Source organism: Oryx dammah, unplaced genomic scaffold (assembly GCF_014754425.2).
Source record: "Oryx dammah isolate SB20612 unplaced genomic scaffold, SCBI_Odam_1.1 HiC_scaffold_5, whole genome shotgun sequence".
In the NCBI taxonomy this organism is placed as follows: Eukaryota; Metazoa; Chordata; class Mammalia; order Artiodactyla; family Bovidae; genus Oryx; species Oryx dammah.
Genome location: NW_024070189.1, coordinates 105,753,869 through 105,779,419, shown reverse-complemented (window position 1 = coordinate 105,779,419; position 25,551 = coordinate 105,753,869). Strand labels below are relative to the sequence as shown.

Below are 25,551 nucleotides of genomic sequence, written 5' to 3'. Positions count from 1 at the left end.
AATAGTTGGGGCACACAGGCTTAGTTGCTGCGAGGCATGTGGGATTTTTCCCAATCAGGGATGGAACCCGTGTTTCCTGCATTGGCAGGTGGATTCTTGTTTTTTTTTTTGATTTACAATGTCATGTTACTTTCAGGTATACAGGAGAGTTGATTCAGTTATTTACATATACACATATTTTCCATTTCAGATTCTTTTACAGGTTATTACAAAATAGAGTATAGCTCCCTGTGCTATCCAGTAGATCCCTGATGTTTATCTATTGGCGGGATTGGGGGCAGGAGGAGAAGGGGATGACAGAGGATGAGATGGCTGGGTGGCATCACTGACTCGATGGACGTGAGTCTGAACTCCGGGAGTTGGTGATGGACAGGGAGGCCTGGCGTGCTGTGATTCATGGGGTCGCAAAGAATCGGACACGACTGAGTGACTGAACTGAACTGAACTGAAGTGTATATATGTTAATCTCAACTTGCTAATTTGTCCTTCCCCTGCTTTCCCTTTTGGTAGGGCAGGCGGATTCTTTACCACTGAGCCACCAGGGAAGGCCTGATGGAGAAAGTTTTACGTGCATTACTTTTAAGATCAGAACCATAAGTCTGCTCACTATTTCCATTACTGTTTAATGTAGTCATGGAGGCCAGTGTGAAGAGAAACAAAAAATAATGGGCACAAGACTTGAGAGTGAAGAGACTAAACTGTCTTTATTTGCCTACAATATGATTAATTACAACCAACAAGATCAATAGGCAAACTATCAGAACCAGGTGGTGGGCAAGGTTGTCAAATGCAAGGTCAACCTATAAAGCACAAAAGCACTTCTCTATATTAGTAAGACCTCACTTGAAGACGCAGCCAAAATAAGGAAACAACCTCGCTGCCAGTAAGAACTAGACAGAATCAAGGAGCTCACCTGGAGAAAATGCAACTCTTAAGGAATAAAAAGGACAAAAGGAGAGTAAGCTTTGAATTCAATGTAATTCCCACTTAGGAGATTCAGCTGGAGTTTTGAAAAAGGAAGTTTACACCTTATTCTAAAATATTTATCAAGAATCAGACTACACTACAAAGTTACAGTAACCAAAGCGGCATAACGCTGGCACAAAACCAGAGAGAGATCAATGGAACAGGAGAGAAAGCCCAGAAATAAACCCATGCACTTATGGTCAATTAATTTACAGCAAAGGAGGCAAGAAAATGGAGAAAAGAACTGTCGCTTCAATAAGCGTTGCTGGGAAAGTGCACAGCTACATGTAAAAGAATGAGAATACAACATTTTCTAACATTATATACAAAGATAAACTCAAAATGGATTAAAGATCAAGGTATAACACTGGAAAACATAGGCAGAACACTGACATAAATTGCAGCAATATTTTTTTGGATCCATCTCTTAGAGTAATGGAACCAAAAGTGAAAATTAACAAATGTGACCTAATTAAACTTATAAGCTTTTGCACAGCAAAGGAAACCATAAACAAAATGAAAAGACAACCTATGGAATGGGAGAAAATATTTGCTAATGATGTGACCAACAGAGGGATTTTGAAAATACACCAACAGCCAGCTTTATAGTTGTTGTTCAGTCCCTAAGTCGTGTCCGACTCTTTGTGACCCCATGGACTGCAGCACGCCAGGCTTCCCTGTCCTTCACTGTCTCCTGGAGTTTGCTCAGATTCACGTCCACTGAGTCAGTGATGCTATTTCACCATCTCTTTCTCTGCTGCCCCCTTCTCTTTTTGCCTTCAATCTTTCCCAGCATCAGGATCTTTTCCAGTGAGTGGGCTCTCCACGTCAGGCGGCCCCAGTACCGGAGGTTCAGCTTCAACATTTACGTTTCCTCTTTGTGGCTTGCCGGTTCATAGTTTTTGTCCCTTTTTCTTTTGGGTTTCCTATCTTTCCCTTGTTGATGAGTAGTAATTCCATGTATAGTCTAAATATTAGTCCTTTACTGGTCTACAGATTGTAAGCATCTTCTCCTAATCATCTACTATCCTTAAGTCCTTAGTTTTGATATAGTCTAATGTGTTGATTTTTCACATACGGTTTGCACTTTGGAGGTTTTGTTTAGAAACGTTCTCATGCTTAGGTGACAAAGATATTCCACACTAGTTTACTCAGCCTCTCACATTTAGGTTTGTAATGTATCAAGAGCTAACTTTTGTATATGGCATTATCTAGGGATCCAGTGTTCTTCCAATGAATATTCAGGGTTGATTTCCTTTACGATTCACTGGTTTGATCTCCTTGCAGTCCAAGGGACTCTTAAGAGTCTTCTCTATCATCACAGTTTGAAAGCATCAATTCTTTGGCACTCAGTCATCTTTATGGTCCAACTCTCACATCCGTACATGACTACTGGAAAACCAGAGCCTTGACTATATGGACTTTTGTCGGCAAAGCGATATCTTTGCTTTTTAATACGCTGTCCAGGTTTGTCACAGTTTTCCTTTCAAGAAGCAAGCATCTTTTAAATTTCATGGCTGCAGTCACTATCTGTAGTGACTTTGGAGCCCAAGAAAATAAAATCTGTCATTGTTTCCACTGTTTTCCCATCTATTTGCCATGAAGTGATGGGCCTGGATGCCATGATCTTTGTTTTTTGAATACTGAGTTCTTTTTAAAAAAATTAACTTATTTATTTTAATTGGAGGCTAATTACTTTACAATATTGTGGTGGCTTTTGCCATACGTCGACATGAATCAGCCACAGGACAGGGGGCTCAGGATGGGGGGGACACATGTGTACCTGTGGCTGAATGCTGAGTTTTAAGCCAGCTTTTTCACTCGCCTCTTTCACTCTCATCAAGAGGCTCTTTAGTTCCTCTTCACTTTTTGCATTAGAGTGGTATCATCTGCACATCTGAGGCTGTTGATATTTCTCATGGAAATCTTGACTCCAGCTTGTGATTCATCCAGCCCCCAGCATTTTCCAAGATGTACTCTGCATAGAAGCTAAATAAACAGTGACAATACACAGCCTTACGGTACTCCTTTCCCAATTTTGAACCAGTTATTCCACGTCAGGCTCTAACTGTGGCTTCTTGACCTGCATACAGATTTGTCAGGGGGCATGTAAGATATTCTGCTATTCTTAGCTCTTTAAGAATTTTCCAGTTGGTTGTGATCTACAAAGTCAAAGTCTTTGGCGTAGTCAATAAAGCAGAAGTAGATGTTTTTCTGGAATTTCCTTGCTTTCTCTATGATCCAATGAATGTTGGCAAGTTGGTCTTTGGTTCCTCTGTTTTTTCTAAACCTGGCCTGTACATCTGGAAGTTCTTGATTCACGCACTGCTGAAGTCTAGCTTCATGGATTTTGAGCATAACCTTACTAGCTTGCGAGATGAGCACAACTGACTGGTAGTTTGAACATTTTTTGGTATTGTCCTTCTTTGAGATTGGAATGAAAACTGACCTTTTCGAGTCTTGTGGCCAATGCTGACATATTGAGTGCAACACTTTTACAGCATCATTTTTTAGGATTTTAAATAGCTCAGCTGGAATTCCACCACCTCCACTAGCTTTGTTTGTAATGCTAAGCCCCACTTGACTTCATACTCCAGGATGTCTGGCTTTAGGTTAGTGACCATACCATCACGGTTATCCTGGTCATGAAGATCTATTTTGTATAGTCCTTCTGTGTATTCTTGCCACCTCTTCTTAACCTCTTCTGGCTGTTAGGTCCTTACTGTTTCTGTCCTTTATTGTGCCTATCCTTGCATGAAATATTCCCTTGATATCTCCCATTTTCTTGAAGAGTTCTTTAATCTTTCCCATTCTGTTGTCTTCCTCTACTTCTTTGCATTGTTTATTGAAGAAAGCCTTCTTATCTCTTCTTGATATACAAAAAACTTACATAGCTTAATATCCAAAAACCAAACAACCCAATCAAAAAATGGGCAGAAGACCTAATTAGACATTTCTCTGAAAGACATACAGATGGCCAACAGGCACATGCAAAGATGCTCAACATGGCTAATTATAGAGAAATGCAAATAAAAACTACAGTGAAGTATTACCTCACACCAGTCAAAATGGGCATCATCAAAAAGTCTACAAATAATAAACACTGGAGAGGGTGTGGAGAAAAGGGAACCACCTGGACTGTTGCTGGGAATGTAAACTGGTACAGACGCTGGAAAACAATATGGAGATTCCTTAAAAAACTAAAAATAGAGTTACTATAAGATCTAGCAATCCCATTCCTGGGCATACATCTAGAAAAGATGAACGGTCTAATTCAAAAAGATATATGTTCATTGCGGCACTATTTACAATAGCCACGGCAAGGAAGCAACCTAAATATCTATCGACAGATGAATGGCTAAAGAAGATATGGTGTGTGTGTGTGTATATATATATAGTGCATACAGACACACATACAATGGAATATTGCTATTGTTTAGTTGCTAAGTCGTGTCTGACTCTCTTGCATCCCCATGGACTGCAGCCCGCCAGGCCCCTCTGTCCATGGGACTTCCCAGGCAAGAATACTGGAGTGGGTAGCCATTTCCTTCTCCAGGGATCTTCCTGACCCAGGCATCAGACCCAAGTCTCCTGCATTGGCAGATGGATTCTCTACCACTAAGTCACCAGGGAAGCCCTACAGAGCCATAAAAAGAAAGAATGCCGTCTGTAGGAATATATATGGATGGACCTGGAGATCATCACTCTAAGTGAAGTCAGTCAGCCAAAGACAAATATCATACCACTTACATGTGGAATCTAAAAAAAGGATAAATGAACTTATTTACAACACAGAAACAGAGTCAGACTTGGAGAAAAAACTTATGGTTACCAAAGGGGAAAGGGGTAAGGGCTACATTAGAAATTTATGGTTAACAGATATATATCACTATATATAAAATAGATAAAGACCTACTGTATAGCACAGGGAACTATATTCAATAATTTATAATAACCTATAATAGAAAAGAATCTGCAAAAGAGTCATTTTATACCAGAAACACAACATTGCAAATTAACTATACTTCGATTTAAAAGAAGATAAAAAAGAACAAACATTTATAAATAGATAAGTCAATCGGAAAATGAAGAGAGAACATGGGGAAACACGGGCAGGCTTGACCAACATTATGGGCTGAGTCACATCCCTCCCAAACTTGTTATGCTGAAGTCCTAACCCTCAGTATGACCCAGGACCTCATTTGGAAGCAGGGTCACTAACTGCAGACATAATTAATTAAGATGAAGTCACAATGGAGTTGGGTGGGTTCCCAATACAATATGACTGGTGTCCTTATACAAAGGGGAGATGTGGACAGGCATACACACACAGCGAAAATGCTGTCTGGAGAGGAAGGCAGAGATGGGGTGGTAACTCCTCCACGTGAAGGAACCCCTGAAATTGACAGCAACCACCAGAAGCTAGGAGAGACGGCTGGGACTGATGTTCTCACAACCTTCAGAGGAAACCACCCCTGCCAATACCCGATGCTGAAACCTCTGGCCTCCAGCACGGTGAGGTGGCAAATTCTTGGTAAGCCACTCAGTTTGTGGTGTTCTATCATAGCAGCCAGAGTAAACTAACAGAACCAACCCGACATTAAAACCTACTACAAAGCTATGGCAATTAAAATAAACAAACCGTCAAGCAGAACAGAGACCTCAGAGATAGTCCCATTTATTTACATAGGAAGTTGACACATGATGAAGGCGGTACCCCATGCCAATAAATGACCTTGAAGCAGTTTACTAGATGGACAAAAAGAGCACTGGATCCCTGGGTGATGCCACATACAGAGGCTAACTCTTGATAACAGTACAAACCTACCATGAAAGGTTGAGACAACTAGTGTGGACCATCTCTGACACCTAGGCATGAGAAGGTTTCTAATACAAAACCTCCAAAGTGCAAACAAAGAGAGTGAAAGTGCAAGTCGCTCAGTCGTGTCTGACTCTTTGCGACTACATGGACTATAGAGTCCATGGAATTCTCCAGGCCAGAATACTGGAGTGGGTAGCCGTTTCCTTCTCCAGGGGATCTTCCCAACCCAGCTCTACTGCATTTCAGGCAGATTCTTTACCAGCTGAGCCACAAGGGAAGCCCAAGACTACTGAAGTGGATAGCCTATCCCTTCTCCAGTGGATCTTCCGGACCCAGGAATAGAGCCAGGGTCTCCTGCACTGCAGGCAGATTCTTTACCAACTAAGCTATCAGGGAAGCCCCCAAAGTGCTAACCATATGTGAAAAACCAACACATTAGACTACATCAAAACTAGGGACTTAAGGATAGTAGATGACCAGGAGAAGATACTTACAATCTGTAGACCAGTAAAGGACTAATATTTACACTATACATTACTACTCATCAACAAGGAAAAGAGAAAACACAAAAGAAATAAAGGACAAAAAATATGAACAGGTAAGCCATAAAGAGGAAACATAAATGGCTAACTGCCATATGAAAGGATGCTCAAGCTCCCTAGACTGAGAGATGAATATTAGAACAACTGCACACTCACTCACAATACAGGTGCCACATGGCACAGCTGGAGGGAGTGTGCGTTGGTGCGGCCCTTCTGGAAAGCAGTGTGGCTGGGCTTGTGCAAACCAGGAACACGAAGGAAGAAAGAAGCGTCTGGCTGGGAGGACACTACGATTATGTCTGCCAGAGAGATTCTCCCACGTTTCAAAGGGAGATGGGTACACTACTTGCCAGGGCGTGGCTTGTGCTAGCAAAGTGAAGGAAGATCGTCTGTCCATCACTGGGTAGAAAAGTGCAGTGGGTACACACACTGGGAAGCTAAACTGTATTAAGAAGCCAACACCAGACAAGTACGCAGATGAATGTCACTCTGAGGCAGAAAAAGGAAAAAGAGCGCCATAGCACAATACCACTGATGGAAACTAAAATTTGTATCTCCAAATGATACACGTTTTAGAGTGATAAATACAAATGAAAAGATTACCACTTTCGAATGTTGGGCTACAGAAAAGAGGATGGGAGTGGGGTGGGGGCTAAAAGGAAATAAGAAAACAGGAGGGATGTTTCTTTATAGTGCTCCAACCAGGGATACAAGTGTTGACTCAACCTTCTGCATCTGAAGCCCAGAGGGAGAAAGAGTCTGAAGCCAGAATTCCAGCAGCACTAGAGGGACGTGGGGGTGGTCCTTGGAATCCAACTATGCTGTGCTGACTCTGCAGACGGGGGTTTGGCCGATGCCAAAGCAGATATCATGAGCCTTGCGAGTTTTGGCCAACATTAAGTCAAACTGTCACTTGCCCAAACTTGGAAGACGGAATCCATGCCCACTGTGGTCAGGGCTTTGTGTGATGTGGACACAAAGCCAATCCCCACCTGGACTTTGTGGAACATCTGTAAGTTAATGGCTTTGACTTCCTCCAGCTGCTGGCGCAGGGCGACTAGAGTGTCCTGCTTTTCATGGGTGTCCTTTTCTAGCAGCTTCATTGCGATCTCCATTTCGGTTTTCATTCCAATTTGTAACTCCAGTTCTTTTTCTAGTTCCTTAAAGGAGATTAATAAGGAGAATATTATTAAAGTAGATCCGAGAAATGAACTTAACTGATACTGCATTTTGGGCAGTGCTGAAAATACGAAGGTCAGAATAGGTTAGGGAGATGCAGACAAGTCTGTCTGGAGCATAACTAGATTTAATTTTACCCCTTTTCTCATTTTACAATGAACACTGGCTCAGCATCAAGTCAACAGAAAGTAAGTAGGTGGCAATGAGGAATACCCCAGGAATATATTTTTTTAACACGTTAAGAGCCTTATTTCCATAAAACTAATTCATTTTAAAGAAGGCTGAACCAGGTGTCTGCAAAGTGCTGATAGAAGTTAGCTTACAGGGAATGAACTGGGAAATCTTGCTGACGACTCTCAGGCTCACACACTCACCAAGCGGGCTTTCCTCTCCTGCTTCAGCTGCTTCCACACATCATTGTACATTTCATCCAGACCTTGCCGAGTCTGCTTGTAAGTCTCCAGTTCAATTTTTGTATCTTGTTTTGTTATCTGTGATCAAACAAGAGCACCAGAGGAATGGTTTGTTTACAAAGCAAGCTGGGTTGGCCAAGTACAAAGTATTTTAACGCATTATTGACTGGGGAATTATTGCAGAAACTAATGCCTATGACTGGCGATTTGTTATGTAAGTGAATAATGAAACACTCTGGTCAATCACGTTCAGGTAACAAAAGATATATTAATATATTTCTGGTCAATAAGTTGCTAAAATATACCAAATATATGTTTTAAAAGTAGCATAATTTCTAATTTCTATTTTTTAAAATAATGAGAAAAGTTAAAAAATTAAAGATATTTTAATGTGTTTGAACTTGAAGGATGAAAGCAAACTAATAGATTTTTGAAAAGATGAGCTCAGAAACTATTTAATTTTCCTTAAAACAGAAAAGTTGTTCTGAGGGGGAAAGGTCTCCATTCAATATTTATCTAGCATAATTTTTGGCACTGGGTAAATTTCGAGATGAATCAGATACAGTCTCTACCCTCAAGTCATTGGGTGAGACGGCTGCAAGTCAGCAGTTCTACAAAACAGCAAATGGCTTCTATAGTGGAGGGAGACGCGATGAGTGACGAGGACACAGGAGAAGGGCCTAGGGTCACTGCTGGGCACCGGGGCGGTACCACAGGGGCCTGGGTGCACAAGAGGAGCTGAGGAGGGAACAGTAACTTTCCCTTACAAAGGCCTAGAGGCACTTGGGAAACACCAAGTGGTCCAGGTGGCCTGAGAGTGACATGAGGGTACCAAGGCATCTTTGAAACAGAGCATCTTTGGACGTTTCAAGCTTGAGGTCTGTGATGGACATGTCTGAGTGCCCACAAGGCCCATTTCTCACCTCTACGCTTTTTTCACTTTTCTCACGAATTAATTCATTTTGTTCTCTTAATTGTTGCTGTTCTTCTTGGAGTGAACAAATTCGGTCTGTTGCAGCTGAAAGCTTATTAAGAAAGATTTTTATATTTCTTAACATCAAAATGAATCTTACTACTCAAATTAAAAGCTAACATTTATCATCCTCAAAATTGACAATGCATTTTTACATATGCGAAATTTTGTTTTTTATCCTTGTTTTGAATTAGGTAATACAGTCACAAAATTCCAAAGATAAAAAAACAGACAGCAAAATCTCTCTCCCATTCTTGCCCTAGTGATGTCTGCCCTCCCCAGATACTCTTTCACAAAAATGACAATATACCATCTATTTCACATGGGCAAAGATTTATGGACACAGAATATTAGAAACAGCCTGAATGTCCAATACTAGAAATGGTTTAACAAATCACAGTGGCAGCAAAAAAAAGAAACAAGTAGTTATTAAAATATTTATAAAAAATTTTAATGACTTGAGAACATATTTATGGTATAATAAAATAAAGCAGGTTATAGAGTATGTTCTCATGACTAGTTTAAAAACAACAACAATGGACTTCCCTGGTGGGGGTAGACTTGGTGCTCCCAATGAAGGGGACACGGTTTTGATCCCTCGTTGGGGAACTAAGACCCCACGTGCCACACGGCACAGCCTAAAACAAAACAAAACAAAAACCCCACAACTTAAAAATGCTTAAGAAGAAAATCAAAAGCAAGCAAATAAACAAAACTTTGGGACAAGATGGGGATGCTGTATACCAAGTGTTAAAAAGAGCTGTCATTTAGCCAAGGGATTATGGGTTTCCTGCCCCCTCCCCGCCATTCTTTTTAGTTTTTCTAGCCAATGAGCAAAAGTATATCTTATCACTAGAGAGATAATTAAAGAATGTGGGAGTATAATCATAACCAAACCACTAAAGATGTGCCTGAGGAAAACATCTTCCTTGCCTTGAATGAGTTAACATAGTTTAGGGAAAAGTATATAGGAGCAAGTGCCTTCATGGGTGCCTACATTCACAAGTAGTGAATGCCCCAACCACCTTGGCTTTATCCAGCCTCTGAACCAGCCTCGAGAGAGAAGGTGAGGCTGGGTGAGGAAAAAGAAGCAAGACGTGTGCCCCCAGTGTGTGGCTGTGCTCTTAGCATCACTCACGAACAGAGGGCCCTGAAGCCTTCTCTTGGTCAATGCATCCAGGTCCACTCGGACTCAGAAGCCAGGACTAAGGTTTCTAAACATAACTTCTGTGGCCAAGCTAAAAACTGTAAGGCTTGAAAGGAGCTGCTAGTTGCTACAAGGGAAGAAGCAGGCAAAAACCATAGGGTAATCCCAGTGCTACTCTCGGAGGACACAGAGAGCACGCCCTGAGGGAGGGGTGTACTTTTCTCTAAAGCACATTTTCTATTACAACTGTTTGCTTTTGAAGAAAAAATAACCCAGCTGTTCAGTTTCAGAAGCTAAATTTGCACCAACTCCCCTCAGAGTGGGAGAAAATATTCGCAAACAAAGTTAACTGATAAGGGATTAATCTCCAAAATATACAAACAACTCATGCAGCTCAGTATTTAAAAAAAAAAAAATCCAATCAACAAATTGGTGGAAGATGTAAACAGACATTTCTCCAAAGACGTACAGATGGCCAAAAAGCACATGAAAAGATGCTTAACATCACTACTAGAGAAATGCAAATCAAAACTACAGGTCAGAATGGCCATTATAAAAACCTACAGACTGTAAATACCAGGGAGGGGGGTGGATAAAAGGAAGCCCCCTTACACTGTTGGTGGGAATGTAAACTGGTGCAGCCACTGTGGAGAACAGTGTGGAGGTTCCTTAAAAAACTATTCCTAGAGCTGCCATGACCCAGCAATGCCACGCCTGGACATGTAGCAGAGAAATCAAGAATGCGAGATTCATGGACCCAGTGTTCCCTGCAGCACTACTGACAACAGCCGGGACACCGAGGCAGCCTAAACGTGCATCAGCAGCGGAGGGGATGAAGAAGACGTGGGACATGTCCACAATGGGATAAAAAAGAATGAAATGATGTCAACTTGCAGGAACACGGATGGACCTAGAGACTGTCATATCGAGTGAAGTCAGTCAGTCAGAGAAAGACAAACATCACGTGATACTGTTTATAGGTGCAAACTAAAAAACGGGTACAAATGAACTTATGTAGAAAATGGAAAGAGTTACAGATGTAGAAAACAAACTTATGGTTCCCAGGGGTACAAGGGGGAGGAAAGGGGTAAACTGGAAGACTGAGACTAACATATGCACACTGCTATATATAAAATAGTTAACTAATAAGGACCTACTGTATAGCACCGGGGAAGGCAATGGGACCCCACTCCAGTACTCTTGCCTGGAAAATCCCATGGACGGAGGAGCCTGGTGGGCTGCAGTCCATGGGGTCGCTAAGAGTCGGACACGACTGAGCGACTTCACTTTCACTTTCCACTTTCATGCATTGGAGAAGGAAATGGCAACCCACTCCAGTGTTCTTGCCTGGAGAATCCCAGGGACCGGGGAGCCTGGTAGGCTGCCCTCTATGGGGTCGCACAGAGTCGGACACGACTGAAGTGACTTAGCAGCAGTATAACACAGGGAACTCTACTCAATACTATGCAATGGTCTATACGGGAAAAGAATCTAAAGAGTGGGTGTATGTATTTATATAACTAATTCACTTTGCTGTACACCTGAAACTAACATAACATTATAAGCCAACTACAATAAAAATGGTTTTAAAAACCCTAAAACAACAACAAAAAACAAAGCATGCCACCTCATCTGGGAGAACAAAGAGTGAATGTGCTTGCTCTAAAATCAACTAAGGTCTCTCTGAGTGCCTCTACATGCCAAGTGTCAGGCAAGGCATGTTTATGTGGTATTAACCTAATTTAAGAGTTGGACTGTGAAGAAGGCTGAGCGCCAAAGAATTGATGCTTTTGAACTGTGGTGTTGGAGAAGACTCTTGAGAGTCCCTTGGACTGCAAGGAGATCCAACCAGTCCATCCTAAAGGAGATCAGTCCTGGGTGTTCTTTGGAAGGAATGATGCTAAAGCTGAAGCTCCAGTACTTTGGCCACCTCATGCGAAGAGTTGACTCATTGGAAAAGACTCTGATGTTGGGAGGGATTGGGGGCAGGAGGAGAAGGGGACGACCGAGGATGAGATGGCTGGATGGCATCACGGACTCGATGGACATTGAGTCTGAGTAAACTCTGGGAGATGGTGATGGACAGGGAGGCCTGGAGAGCTGCGATTCATGGGGTCGCAAAGAGTCGGACACGACTGAGCGACTGAACTGAACTGAATCTATACGGCACTACAGTAAGGCATGAATTATCACCCAATTTGGAGATGAGGAAGTGAGGCCCAAAGGCCCACTCCATCCCCAGAGGAATTTGAGTGCTCCAGTTCTAAATGCGATGAAGTCTCTCCTGTGACTCTCATCTTTGAACTTCCACCTCCTCTCACAAATCTGAGCTCCTCTCCTGAAAGCTGTTCGGTCATTGCCCTGAGAAGAGTGTAGGAAGTCTGCAGTGAGCCTTACACTGGAGTCCTCACTAACAGGCGTGCTCTGCGACTTCTCCCGGCCGTGAGCTGCCCCACGCCATGGGTGGCCGTCCTCTGGCCGCTCTCGCAGCCCCTCCTTCGCAGTGAAAGCTGGGGGGCCCGAGCAGCCCGGGACCACTACCTGCGGGCGTGCACCCCTCCTGCTAGCAGGAGGTGAGCTGTGTCCACCAAGCAGACGGCCGGGCGTGGGCAGCAAGCCTCTTCCTCGGCCTCAGCCCTCCTTCTTCCTGGCCCTTCATTCTCTCTCTTCCTAGTGAGAAAGCAGAGAAAGACCACGCTGTGGGGAGACGGGCTCCATGCGCCAGCGAGGCCGAGCCACCAAACGGGCGGGTAAGGGTACTTCCACCGCATGGCAGAGGCTGCGCCTTCCGACAGCAGGGAGACACGCTCATCACAGCACACGTGGTAAGAGAGGAAGAGAAAGCACGTTCACAAGAGGGCCTGCACTTGTTTCCTACAGGGCCACTGTGGCCTGACGAAGCCTAAGTCACCGAGAGCTGGCTTGCAGTCAGCTGCACGGGCTCATGGGTGCCTTGGCCAGGGCAGAACATAGAGATTCTGAGGATGAGAAATTCTGAGAGCGCCTGTCCTGTCTGCAGCTCCACCCAAGGTTAGCACTTCCCATTCCTGCCAGTGAGCAGCTCTGGTCAGATATACCAACCATACCATTTCTCTTAGCCTTGGGTCATTCTGGTTTAAGCATTTCAGGAAGTTACAAACCTCTTCTTGAAGCTTTGAATTAGTCTTTTCCAAGCCATCTATCTTGGTTTGAAGGTCCCCAACTGTGCAGCTGTAAAACACAAAATATTAAGTAAATGTGAACCGATGAAGGTTGTCTTCCCAATTTGTAAACAATGAGAATAGAGATTTCCAGATTTCCTGTATGAAATGGAAAGTCAAACGGTTTCCAATTAACTCATAGATGAGGATTCTAAATATATATGTATATTAATTGAAAAGTTTTCAATGTTTTCTTCCCCAACTATGCTACCCATTTGTTTTTTAGCCAACTGGAAAGAAAACAAGAGTTTCTCCCAACATAATAGATGGGAACCAAAATGCCCTGGCAGTCATACATCTAAAGTAATATACATAACAAGATATTGGTACTTTTGGGTAGTAGGATCAAAGTTGATTTTTAAATCTTTTTATACTTTGTCCCATTTTTCACGTACTCTTTAAGTAACATGCTCTACTTTCATACTGAAAAATACACAAAAAGCTAGTGTAGACTTCATAAACAACAACAATAGCTACAACAATAATACTAGTAATTTTCTTTTTGGATGATGCCTCTCTTTTGAGGCTCTCTTTTGGTCTAAGCACTTTAAATGCATCAACTTATGTAATCCTCCTCACAATTCTGTGAGGCAAATTTTATTGTTAATCTGTATTACAGATGAGGAAACCATAAATTTACATTGAAAAACTCACTAAATTCAAACCCCTATGAACCCAGGAAGTCTGCCTCTAGAACCTGCACTTTTAGGCAACAGATCCTACTACCAAAAACTGATGTTTTTTGTGATTGAGGGGGTGCGGTACCAAGAAACAAATCTTTCAAGGCTAGTGAACCAAGGTTCAAGAATTGGGTGGGAGAAAGATAAAAATACAAATTGACACAAAATGAAAAAGGCAACAAAACAAAAGATATGGAAGGAATTACAAGTTTAAAGAGTATGGCATTTTCAATTCTGTACTGACTATAAAACTCACAAAGTATCAATAAAATTGCTATTTTTTTTCTTAGGAAACGTAATTTCCAAACATAAATCTTAGAACAAATCTTAGAAAACATAAATTACCAAAAAAGATATATCCTCAAGAGGAGAATATCCTCACTGGAGAAGGGAATGGCAAACCACTTCAGTATTCTTGCCTTGAGAACCCCATGAACAGTATGAAAAGGCAAAAAGATAGGACACCGAAAGACGAACTCCCCAGGTCGGTAGTTGCCCAATATGCTACTGGAGATCAGTGGAGAAATAACTCCAGAAAGAATGAAGGGATGGAGCCAAAGCAAAAACAACACCCAGTTGTGGATGGGACTGGTGACAGAAGCAAGGTCCAATGCTGTAAAGAGCAATATTGCATAGGAACCTGGAATGTTAGGTCCATGAATTAAGGCAAATTGGAAGTGGTCAAACAAGAGATGGCAAGAGTGAATGTCGACATTCTAGGAATCAGCGAACTAAAATGGACTGGAATGGGTGAATTTAACTCAGATGACCATTATATCTACTACTGTGGGCAGGAATCCCTTAGAAGAAATGGAGTAGCCATCATAGTCAACAGAAGAGTCCGAAATACAGTACTTGGATGCAATCTCAAAAACAACATAATGATCTCTGCTCGTTTCCAAGGCAAACCATTCAATATCACGGTAATCCAAGTATATGCCCCGACCAGTAACGCTGAAGAAGCAGAAGTTGAACAGTTCTATGAAGATCTATAAGACCTTCTAGAACTAACACCCCCAAAAGATGTCCTTTTCATTATAGGGGACTGGAATGCAAAAGTAGGAAGTCAAGAAACACCTGGAGTAACAGGCAAATTTGGCCTTGGAATACGGAATGGAGCAGGGCAAAGGCTAATAGAGTTCTGCCAAGAAAATGCACTGGTCATAGCAAACACCCTCTTCCAACAACACAAGAGAAGACTCTACACATGGACATCACCAGATGGTTGACACCAAAATCAGATTGATTATATTCTATGCAGCCAAAGATGGAGAAGCTCTATACAGTCAACAAAAACAAGACCGGGAGCCTCAGATCATGAACTCCTTATTGCCAAATTCAGACTGAAATTGAAGAAAGTGGAGAAAACCACTAGACCATTCAGGTACGACCTAAATCAAATCCCTTATGACTATACAGTGGAAGTGACAAATAGATTTAAGGGACTAGATCTGATAGACAGAGTGCCTGATGAACTATGGAATGAGGTTCCTGACACTGTACAGGAGACAGGAATCAAGACTGCCGGGAGCCAGCGTGAGGAACTCCGCCCATGGCAAAAGTCATGAGAAAGGAGGCTTGGCATACGCAAAGGCATGATCAAGCCTCAGGAAACCCCCTGTTCCCGAGCATCTACCCCCAAAACCAGAGTCTATCTACTTTACTGTTTTATGCAGTCACCTACACCTCTGACTTTACAGGGGGTTCTCCCCCATCACCATTTCTCTCAGAGAAGGAGTAAACATGCAGCTCCAAGGCAATAAAAATTCCTGGGCGTGACAAGAGTGTTTCAACTTGCAAACTCCTCTGAAGGTTATCTAGCCCACCTGTATAGGTTTGTCTGGCCACATGTATTGCTTACAGCCTCCCAACCTGAGAGGCACGAGATGTTTTAGACTTACTAAAAGCAAATTCTTTTGGGAAGTTAAAAATTATTAGTATAGTGGGTTGGTTAGGAATTATATTGGTGAAGGGTTTTTCATTTGTTGTGCCAATAATTGCTGCTAATTCCCTGCCCTGGGTGGGACAAGGGTGTATCCGGTTAAACCTTTCTGCTGGCAAACTAGCTTGTGTGACAGGATTATCCATACTCCTGCCACTACTACATGATTGTTTACTACCTCTCAACCATAAACAGCACAGAGAGTTTGGAGTATTTTGAAAGTCTTAATTAGCATAGGGCCTTTCTCATTGTTGAGTCAGGCCTCCATATCCTTAGGCACCTGGGAATATATTAATCAATGTATTTGGAATATAGAAAAGGAAATATAGTAGTTTTTAAGGTTAGCAATACTAGACTTTTTGAGTTAATGAATTTTCTCTTTTGTAATAGATCACTGTACTTTGTTATAAATCACTGTGTCCTTGCCATGTAAAAATGTAACTTTATCACTAAGACTAAATAGATTTTAAGGGGAACATTGGTGAAAGGATTTTCATTTGTTGGGCTGATGTTTGCTGCTAAATCTCCATATCCCCTGCCCTTATAATGAATATAACTAACATACAGGAGAAAATATTAACCTTTAAGATTAATCATGTTAACCTTGGGTTAAATAAATTCCTTTCTTGATTGTAACTCACTACACCCTCACCCTATAGGAATGCAACTTTATTTGGAGGGTGGTGCCTGGTTTAAGAAAAAACACCCTTGGAAAAAATAAGTTTTTGGTTATCAGAAAGAAAGGGTCATAAAATGTCAGCAGGCCTCATGGCCAGAAGATGATGTAAAACCCCTAAGATCTTCTTTTATGTAAAGCACCTGATTTTGATAAAGGTCAGGACTGCTGACCCCCGCGTGACTCTGTATTCATCCCTATGTGTAACAAAAGGTATATAAGCAAACCCAAAAATAAAGAAATGGGATCAGTTCCCGGAAAGACTGATTCCCCCATGTCGTTCTTTCTTGCTCCCCGTTTTTCTGGCCAAATTCCCATCTGGAGCGTGGGTGCTCGCCATGTCTACTTACTTGTCCCGGCTTTCAAGCCCACGCGAGAAGGAGCCCAGGGAGGGGCACCTTCCAATATTCAAGTGGCGCCGGTGGCCCAACGTAGACGGTGCAAATTCCTTGTCTTGGAATTTTATTGGTATCCCACGTAAACCAAGTTATTCAGGCTCTTTTTCTCTCCTACTATTTTCTGGCTGAATTTCTATCTGGTGCATGGGTACCCACCAAGCCTGCTAATTTTGCCTGGGCTTCTAAGATCAGACCGGGCGGGGGGGGGTGGGGCTCAGCGCCTCCTCTCCTTCGGCAGAATGGGAAGATGCCTGCGGTCTATGTAGGTGGTGATTGGTATTCCATGTAAACCAAGTTATTCAGCATCTTTTTCTCTGCTAATTTTCTAATCCCTCTCTATCTAAATAAGTTATTTCCAAGGACGCCAACTCCATCCCCACCTTCGAATCACCCTGGATCCACTGGGGCTGGACCCCAGCACAAGACCATCCCCATGGAATAGAAATGCAAAAAAGCAAAATGGATGTCTGAGGAGGCCTCACAAATAGCTGTGAAAAGAAGAGAAGAGAAAAACAAAGGAGAAAAGGAAAGATATACCTATTTGAATGTAGAGTTCCAAAGAACAGCAAGGAGAGATAAGAAAGCCTTCCTCAGCGATCAATGCAAAGAAATACAGGAAAACAATAGAATGGGAAAGATTAGAGATCTCTTCAGAAAATTAGAGATACCAAGGGAATATTTCATATAAAGATGGGCTCAGTAAAGGACATAAATGGTAGGGACCTAACAGAAGCAGAAAATATTAAGAAGAGGTGGTAAGAATACATAGAAGAACTGTACAAAAAAGATCTTCATGACCCAGATAATCATGATGGTGTGGTCACTCACCTAGAGCCAGAAATCCTGGACTGTGAAGTCATGTGGGCCTTAGGAAGCATCACTATGAACAAAGCTAGTGGAGGTGATAGAATTCCAGTTGAGCTATTTCAAATCCTAAAAGATGATGCTGTGAAAGTGCTGCACTTAAGATGCCAGCAAATTTGGAAAACTCAGCAGTGGCCACAGGACTGGAAAAGGTCAGTTTTCATTCCAATCCCAAAGAAAGGCAGTGCCAGAGAATGCTCAAACTACCACACAATTGCACTCATCTCACACGCTAGCAAAGTAATGCTCAAAATTCTCCAAGCCAGGCTTCAGCAATATGTGAACCATGAACTTCCAGATGTTCAAGCTGGTTTTAGAAAAGGCAGAGGAACCAGAGATCAAATTGCCAACATCCAATGTATCTTCGAAATAGCAAGAGAGTTCCAGAAAAACATCTATTTCTGCTTTACTGACTATGCCAAACCCTTTGACTGTGTGTATCACAATAAACTGTGGAAAATTCTGAAAGAGATGGGAATACCAGACCACCTGACCTGCCTCTTGAGAAATGTGTATGCAGGTCAGGAAGCAACAGTTAGAACTGTACATGGAACAACAGACTGGTTCCAAATAGGAAAAGGAGTACGTCAAGGCTGTATATTGCCACCCTGCTTATCTTATGTGCAGAGTACATCATGAGAAACGCTGGGCTGGAGGAAGCACAAGCTGGAGTCAAGATTGCAGGGAGAAATATCAATAACCTCAGATATGCAGATGACACCACCCTTATGGCAGAAAATGAAGAAAAACTAAAGAGCCTTTTGATGAAAGTGAAAGAGGAGAGTGAAAAAGTTGACTTAAAGCTCAACATTCAGAAACTAAGATCATGGAATCCGGTCCATCACTTCATGGCAAATAGATGGGGAAACAGTGGAAACAGTGGCTAATTTTATTTTTCTGGGCTCCAAAATCACTGCAGATGGTGATTGCAGCCATGAAATTAAAAGACGCTTACTCCTTGAAGGAAAGTTATGACCAATTTAGATAGCATATTCAAAAGCAGAGACATTACTTTGCCAACAAAGGTCCATCTAGTCAAGGCTATGGTTTTTCCAGTGGTCATGTATGGGTGTGCGAGTTGGAGTATAAAGAAAGCTGAGCGCCGAAGAATTGATGCTTTTGAACTGTGGTGTTGGAGAAGACTCTTGAGAGGCCCCTGGACTGCAAGGAGATTCAACCAGTCCATCCTCAAGGAGATCAGTCCTGGGTGTTCATTGGTAGGAGTGATGTTGAAGCTGAAACTCCAATACTTTGTCCACCTGATGTGAAAAGGTGACTCATTTGAAAAGACCCTGATGCTGGGAAAGATTGAGGGCAGGAGGAGAAGGGGACAACAGAGGGTGAGAAGGTTGGATAGCATCACTGACTCAATGGACATGGGTTTGGGTGGACTCCAGTAGATGGTCATGGACAAGGAGGCCTGGTGTGCTGCGGTTCATGGGGTCACAAAGAGTCGGACACAAGTGAGTGACTGGACTGAACTGAACTCAACAAGAGGAGAAAAGCTAGATGAACTAACAACCAAGGAAAGACTGAAAAGCTGGAAAGTCTTGCCTCTATACAGGCGCTTCAGATTCTCAAGGAGCTCATGAACTAGAACGTGTTCCAGGCACAGAAATAAGGCAAGGCTTTCTGATTCATTTTGTGAGGCTGCATTGAGACTATGCCAGAAGGAAACCTATGGAACAATTACATTAGATTATGCCTTAAGAGAATGATTAAATCGTCAAAGCTATGATCAAGTAGTTTATCCCTGTGGAAAAAAAACATTAGTAAACTGTATCATGTCAATAGATTAAGGGACAAAAGTCAAGATTAATTCATCATGTATTTCTTACAAAAGTTCTCAATAAACTAGGAATGAATTAAGAATCTCTCTCTCAAAACAATAGTCAGCATCATACCTCAGAGAGCTCAGAAATACGCTTCCTTAGGTATGTTCTAAAGAACACACCAGATCCTCTGCCTGATTCATTGGCTTTGAGGGTCACAGACGCTGCTCCCACAGAGCACTGCTAATGTGCACAGTGTATTTTCTAACTGGGTTGAGGGTTCAGAGAGAAAATTATATCTCCCAAAAATGTTAGGCTGAGAATCTCCATCCACTCCCCTCAACACCTGCAGCAACTAGTGTTTCATGACACACAGGAGCAGCTTTCCAATTAAAAAGAAAACTCCAGATAAAGATACCTGCTTTCGAAAAAAAAAAAAAAACGCTTGCTACTAAACCAGTGGTTTTCAACTCTGCTCAGCACACTGGAGGGATGTGTGCTGATTCCCAGCAGCAATAGTGCTTTCTAGGCAGTGATCTCCAACTAAGTTGTTGTAGGCTGATGGGTGGAGAGTCAGGTTTCATTCATTACTCTCTAAGTTACATAACTACACAGAACAAGGGACCAAAGGATTCCCCAAAGCTCTTTATCAAGAAATCATACTTCTATAACCTGTACACATGAGCACTGAATGACAATCTTTCTTCCTGATTAGGAAAAAAGTTAGTTATAAATATACGGCAACTCAAGAAAGTCCCATGAGGCAATCATTGGGCACCGAGAATGAACACTGGACAAAGAAGGGAGTCCTACCTTAAGTGCCGGTTAAGTTCTTCCACATAATTTTTTTGATCAAGGACATCTGTGATTCTTTCATGCCTTTCAAAAAGGGCATACAAATAGAGAAATTATTTTTTTGCAGTGAATAGTTTTAAAAAATGCATTTACTTATTTGGCTGCCTTTGGTCTTTTTGATGCGGCATGTGGACTTTCCAGTTGCGGCGCGTGGGCTTAGTTGCTTCCTGACATGTAGGATGTTAGTTCCCTGACCCAGGATTGAACCTGTGTCTCCTGCATCATAAGATGGATTATTTTCACCACTGGGACACCAGGGAAGTCCCAAGGAATTCCTTTTACTCAGAGCTAATACTCTGTAATTGTCCCCCAACCTTCCAATTACATTGTCTGAGTACCAATGTCATTGATGCCATCAGGAAACCAAGAGACAGTCAGAGTGTAGTAATGTCTACATGGTCCTGAGTGAACCAGCACGACTGGCTGGGAAGACATGGAACACACTGGAAACACTGCCTGGAAAGGATCCTCCCTACAGATGGTCCTCCCACCTCATCCCTAGCATTTGAGAATGCCACCAGGATGCAAGGTGGAAACACCAAAATCCATACGCGAATGGCTCCCGAGGTAGGAGATGAAGCAGGCCTTGGTATACTGAAGGAAAAGAAGTTGGCTCATAAAAGATCACAAGACTCTTCAAAACACAAAGCTCATTAGTCTGGGTTTGGGAAAAAAAAAGACATGGGAGTTCCTTGGTGGTCCAGTGGTTAGGGCTCTGTGCTTTCAATGCCAAGGGGGTGGGTTCAATTCCTGGTTAGGGAACTAAGATCCTCAAACCCACGCAGTGTGACAAAACAAAACAACAAAAAACTTCATATATATTTATATATATATAAAAAGACTAATATTTTAAAGTTAGCCTCCCCCCAACAATTTCTTTACATACATATGTACGTAAATGAGATCATTCAACCCACACTCATGCCACAGGTGCTGGATTTACTGAGCAGTATAGTTTATTATTATTTTTTAACCTTTCTGCCCTCACATAGCTTTCCCAGGTGACATATACTGACAGCTTGTTGAGGGGCCTCTGTGCATATAATCATAATATCGATCTATATTTTTATATATCGTATATGCAATTAAAATATAAAACAGATTTGGAGGGTTTAAAAAAATGGAATATATATACTTCTCAGTGTTATACTTTTCTCACTCAATAATACCTGTGGAAATCCCTCTAAATCTACTGTACACTAGGTAAAACCTGCTTTTTCTCATGTCTGTATAATATACCACAGTGTGGAATATTTTGGATTTTCCACAATTCATTCAATTACAGATGTCCCTAAGTGTCCACAGGGAACGAGTTCCAAAACCTCTGTGGATACCAAAATCTGCAACTGCTCAAGTCTCTCATATACATGGCATAGCATGGCTGACCTTCTACATCTGTGGGTTCAACATCTGCAGGTATGAAAGGCTGACTGCATTCCCTTCAAGGTGGATAATCAGCTCATTTCCAGTTCTTTTTGACATTAAGAATATTTTTTAATTCCAAGTGAGCAAGTCTTAGTACTTTGCGTGCATAAAGCATGCCTTCCTTGGTAAGGTGCACTGCCAGGACACTGAGACCAGAAGAGCCCTCCATACGAAGAAGTGTGAAGGACAAGTAGTGGATGTTTCTGGTAGAGGATTCAAACGCAGCCCGAGGGTTTACAGTGAGACTCCCTCCCACACCTGTGCTCAGGTCTATGTGCCTCTCTACAAGTGACCCATGTATTGGAAGTACAACATATAAATACAAGCGTTATGTCTTCTTTATTATAATATAGATTTTAGCATGTTATACACATTGCTTGCTTTTCTTTCTTTTCTGTCGCTTTTTTCAGGGTGACTTCTTTTAATGCTCTTGTTACATGCGGCATGACCCACTGTGATCAAAGAGTAAGTCTAGCAGCAACCTAAATATGTAACAGTGCTTTTCCATTCACATCCAAACAATCCATAATGCAGATTACACTACCAACAAATATACATCTGCAAGGCATTAAAAAAAAAAAAGACTTGGAAGAAGTCATGCATGAGTAGCTTCCTCTGAAGAAGGAGGTGGGGAGTAGGACTGAGATGGAGACTGGGGGATAGTGTGGATGGGGAAATTGCCCTTGTACTCTCTATTCTTCCTCAGAGCCTAATTCCTTAAACAACAAGAACCGTAACGTATTACCATTGTAATTAAAAACAGCTAAATAAAAACTAAAATTGCCAACAGTGCAAAAACAACAGCAGCATTCTTTGTCAGCAGTTACATGAAAGGATGCTCAACATCACTAATCATCAGGAAATGCAAAACAAAACTGCAGTATGGTAACACCTCATACCTGTTAGAATGGCTGTCACTGAATAGACAAGAAATAATAAGCATTGGCCAGGAAACAGAGAAAAGAGAACCCTTGTGCAGTGTTGGTGGGAATGTAAATGAGTGCAGCCACTATGGAAAACAGTATGGCAATTTCTCAAAAAATTAAAAATAGAACTACTAAATGATTCAGCAATTCCACTTCTGGGTATTTACCCAAACAAAGTGAAAACTTACATGAATACATATATGCACTCCCATATTCATGGCAGCACTACTTACAATAGCCAAGATACAGCAACAACCTTCCTGATAGCTCAGTTGGTATATAAGGAATCTGCCTGCAGTGCAGAAGACCCTGGTTTGATTCCTGGGTTGGGAAGATCCACTGGAGAAGGGATAGGCTACCCACTCCAGTATTCTTGCCTGGAGAATTCCATGGACTATATTTTCCATGGGGTTGCAAGGAGTCGGACACAACTGAGCGACTTTCACTTCACTCCTTTAGAGCAACAACCTAAGTGTCCATCCATAGATGAATGAAGAAAATGTAGTATATTTATATAATAAAATATTATTCATCCATAAAGAAAATCCTACCATTTCTGACAACATGAGTGGATTTGAGGACATTATGCTAAGTGAAATAAGTAAAAGAGTGAAAGACAAATACCTTATGATCTTACTTATATGTGGAATCTAAAACAAACAAACACAGAACCAAGCTCACAGATACAGGGACTGGTGGTGGTTGCCAGAGGTTGGGGAGTGGGGAAGAAGGTGAATGGGGTCGTAAGGTACAAACTTCCAGTTATAAAATAAAGGAGGCTTAGTGAGGCAACGTGCAGCACGATGACTACAGTTAATAGCATTTTATATATATAGTTAATGTATATAATTAAGTATAGCTAGTGACTATAGTTAATAGTACAACTGCATATTTGAAAGTTGCTAAGACAGTAGATCCAAAAAGCTCTTGTCACAAGAAAAAAATTCGTTTGTAACTAACTATGTTAAGGTCGTGGATGTACACTAGATGTACTGTGGTGATCACTTTACAGGATATACAAATATCAGACCATTATGTTGTACACCTGAGAATAATATAATGTTCTATGTCAATTACACCTCAGTTTTTAAAAGAGTAGCATTCTTTGCTAGAATTTCATTAAAATCATGAAGAGCAGCATACAATGCAGAACTTACTCTTTGCCGCCATCTAGATCCTGCCCATCTTTAACGTAGAGAGAAAAATCGATCACTCCAACCTGATTGAAAGAAAATGCACCAGTTTAAATGAAAGCTAATTCCCCCACTTTCCACAAACCTTACCGTCTTTAAAATTCATGGTGTTTATACGTCTATCTTGGAGAAGGAAATGGTAACCCACTCCGGTGCTCTTGCCTGGAGAATCCCAGGGACGGGGAGCCTGGTGGGCTGCCGTCTATGGGGTCGCACGGAGTCGGACACGACGGAAGTGACTTAGCAGCAGCAGCAGCAGCAGCATACGCCTATCTCCTTCCTAAACAGTCAGGTAGATGGATGAGCTTAGAGTAGCAATCAAGCAAACAAACTGAAAGAAAAATAACCCCATCATCGTCTAGAAGAAAAAACTTACTAAAAATCAGAATTCAAGGGAATATTCTTAAGTTTTACCACTTAGTAATGATTAGTTTTTCTGTCTTTATTCAACAATCAAATTGTTGACAAAGATCAACAAAGTTCTTTGGGTACAAAGTAATTAAAAAAAAAAAAAGAGAGAGAGAGAGAGAGACCTGGATCTTTAAAGTGGTGACCTCAACTGATAACTCTGACTCCTTCTTTCCCCAGGTTGGGATGAAAAGGTCCAGTCTGTATTTCAGGGAAAATTCTCTGCTATAGGGAACTAGGGAGGTCCAAGATCCCTCAACATCTCAAAGTTAGGCGCTTTGTCCAGAAATAAAGCACTTGAGACAGAGTGAATGAGAGCCCTAGCCTGCCACCACGGACTCCAGTGAAAGTGAAGCCCTTCCTTTGAAATACAGGATAATTGGGTCCATCCATACAGAAATATGTAAATCAATCACATTGTAGCCATATTGCAAAACCCTCTGCAACCATAACAAAGAACACAGGGAATGAAAATGTAATGAAATGAAGAAAGCTCCAGGATAAAATTTTAACTCAAAGAATACTATGTACAGCATTAACCCCACATATATATATATATATATATATATATATATATATATATATAGTATAGCAACCCCACTTATGTTAAAAGCCAAAGCTGTATGTGACGTCTTCTGCAACTTCCCTGTTGAGCCTCCCACCGATCTCCATTCCCAACCCTTGAACCTGGGTGGCCTTACTACCTGTCTTAATGAGCAGAAAGCAGCAGGAAGGAGGCTGTGACTTTTCAGTTAGGTTAACAAAGGCAGGACACACTTTGTCCTGGCTTTTTCCCTTGGGCACATGCCTCTGAAGTTCTGAGCTTCTCCGGGAAAAGTCTGGCTACCTTGAGGCACCACGCTGGAGACCATGTGGAGAGACCAAATGCAGACAGAGATGCCCAGGAAATCCCTGCTGCTCCAGCGCCTGCTCACTGACCTTCTCACCTCAGAGGGCAGAGACAGCACATGCCTTCAGCCACTTCAGTCCTAGCCACCACCTGCCTCTGATCACAGGTGTGCTTCAGAATCAACTTGCGGAGCCCAGCTAACCATCAACTATGAGGGACTGGTATTTTTAGTGTGACTGTTAATTTGTTACACTGCAATAGAAAGCCAGAGAAGATTTAGTCAGAAACAAAAACCTATGTACACATAAATGCATAGAAAA

General features: G+C 41.9%; 1 protein-coding gene across 4 annotated transcripts in view; it reads right to left on the bottom strand.

The window, feature by feature from the left end:
• Nucleotides 1-25,551, bottom strand: part of RUFY1 (RUN and FYVE domain containing 1) — a 69,853-nt gene that overhangs the window by 18,767 nt on the left and 25,535 nt on the right. For all 4 annotated transcript variants that reach the window (XM_040241385.1, XM_040241384.1, XM_040241383.1 and 1 more), the window contains 6 exons: nucleotides 23,938-23,999; nucleotides 20,388-20,453; nucleotides 13,183-13,252; nucleotides 8,846-8,947; nucleotides 7,884-8,000; nucleotides 7,323-7,490 (listed from right to left, as the gene is read on the bottom strand). In XM_040241385.1, the coding sequence (XP_040097319.1) occupies nucleotides 7,323-7,490; nucleotides 7,884-8,000; nucleotides 8,846-8,947; nucleotides 13,183-13,252; nucleotides 20,388-20,453; nucleotides 23,938-23,999 (585 nt within the window). The remainder of the gene's footprint in view (nucleotides 1-7,322; nucleotides 7,491-7,883; nucleotides 8,001-8,845; nucleotides 8,948-13,182; nucleotides 13,253-20,387; nucleotides 20,454-23,937; nucleotides 24,000-25,551) is intronic.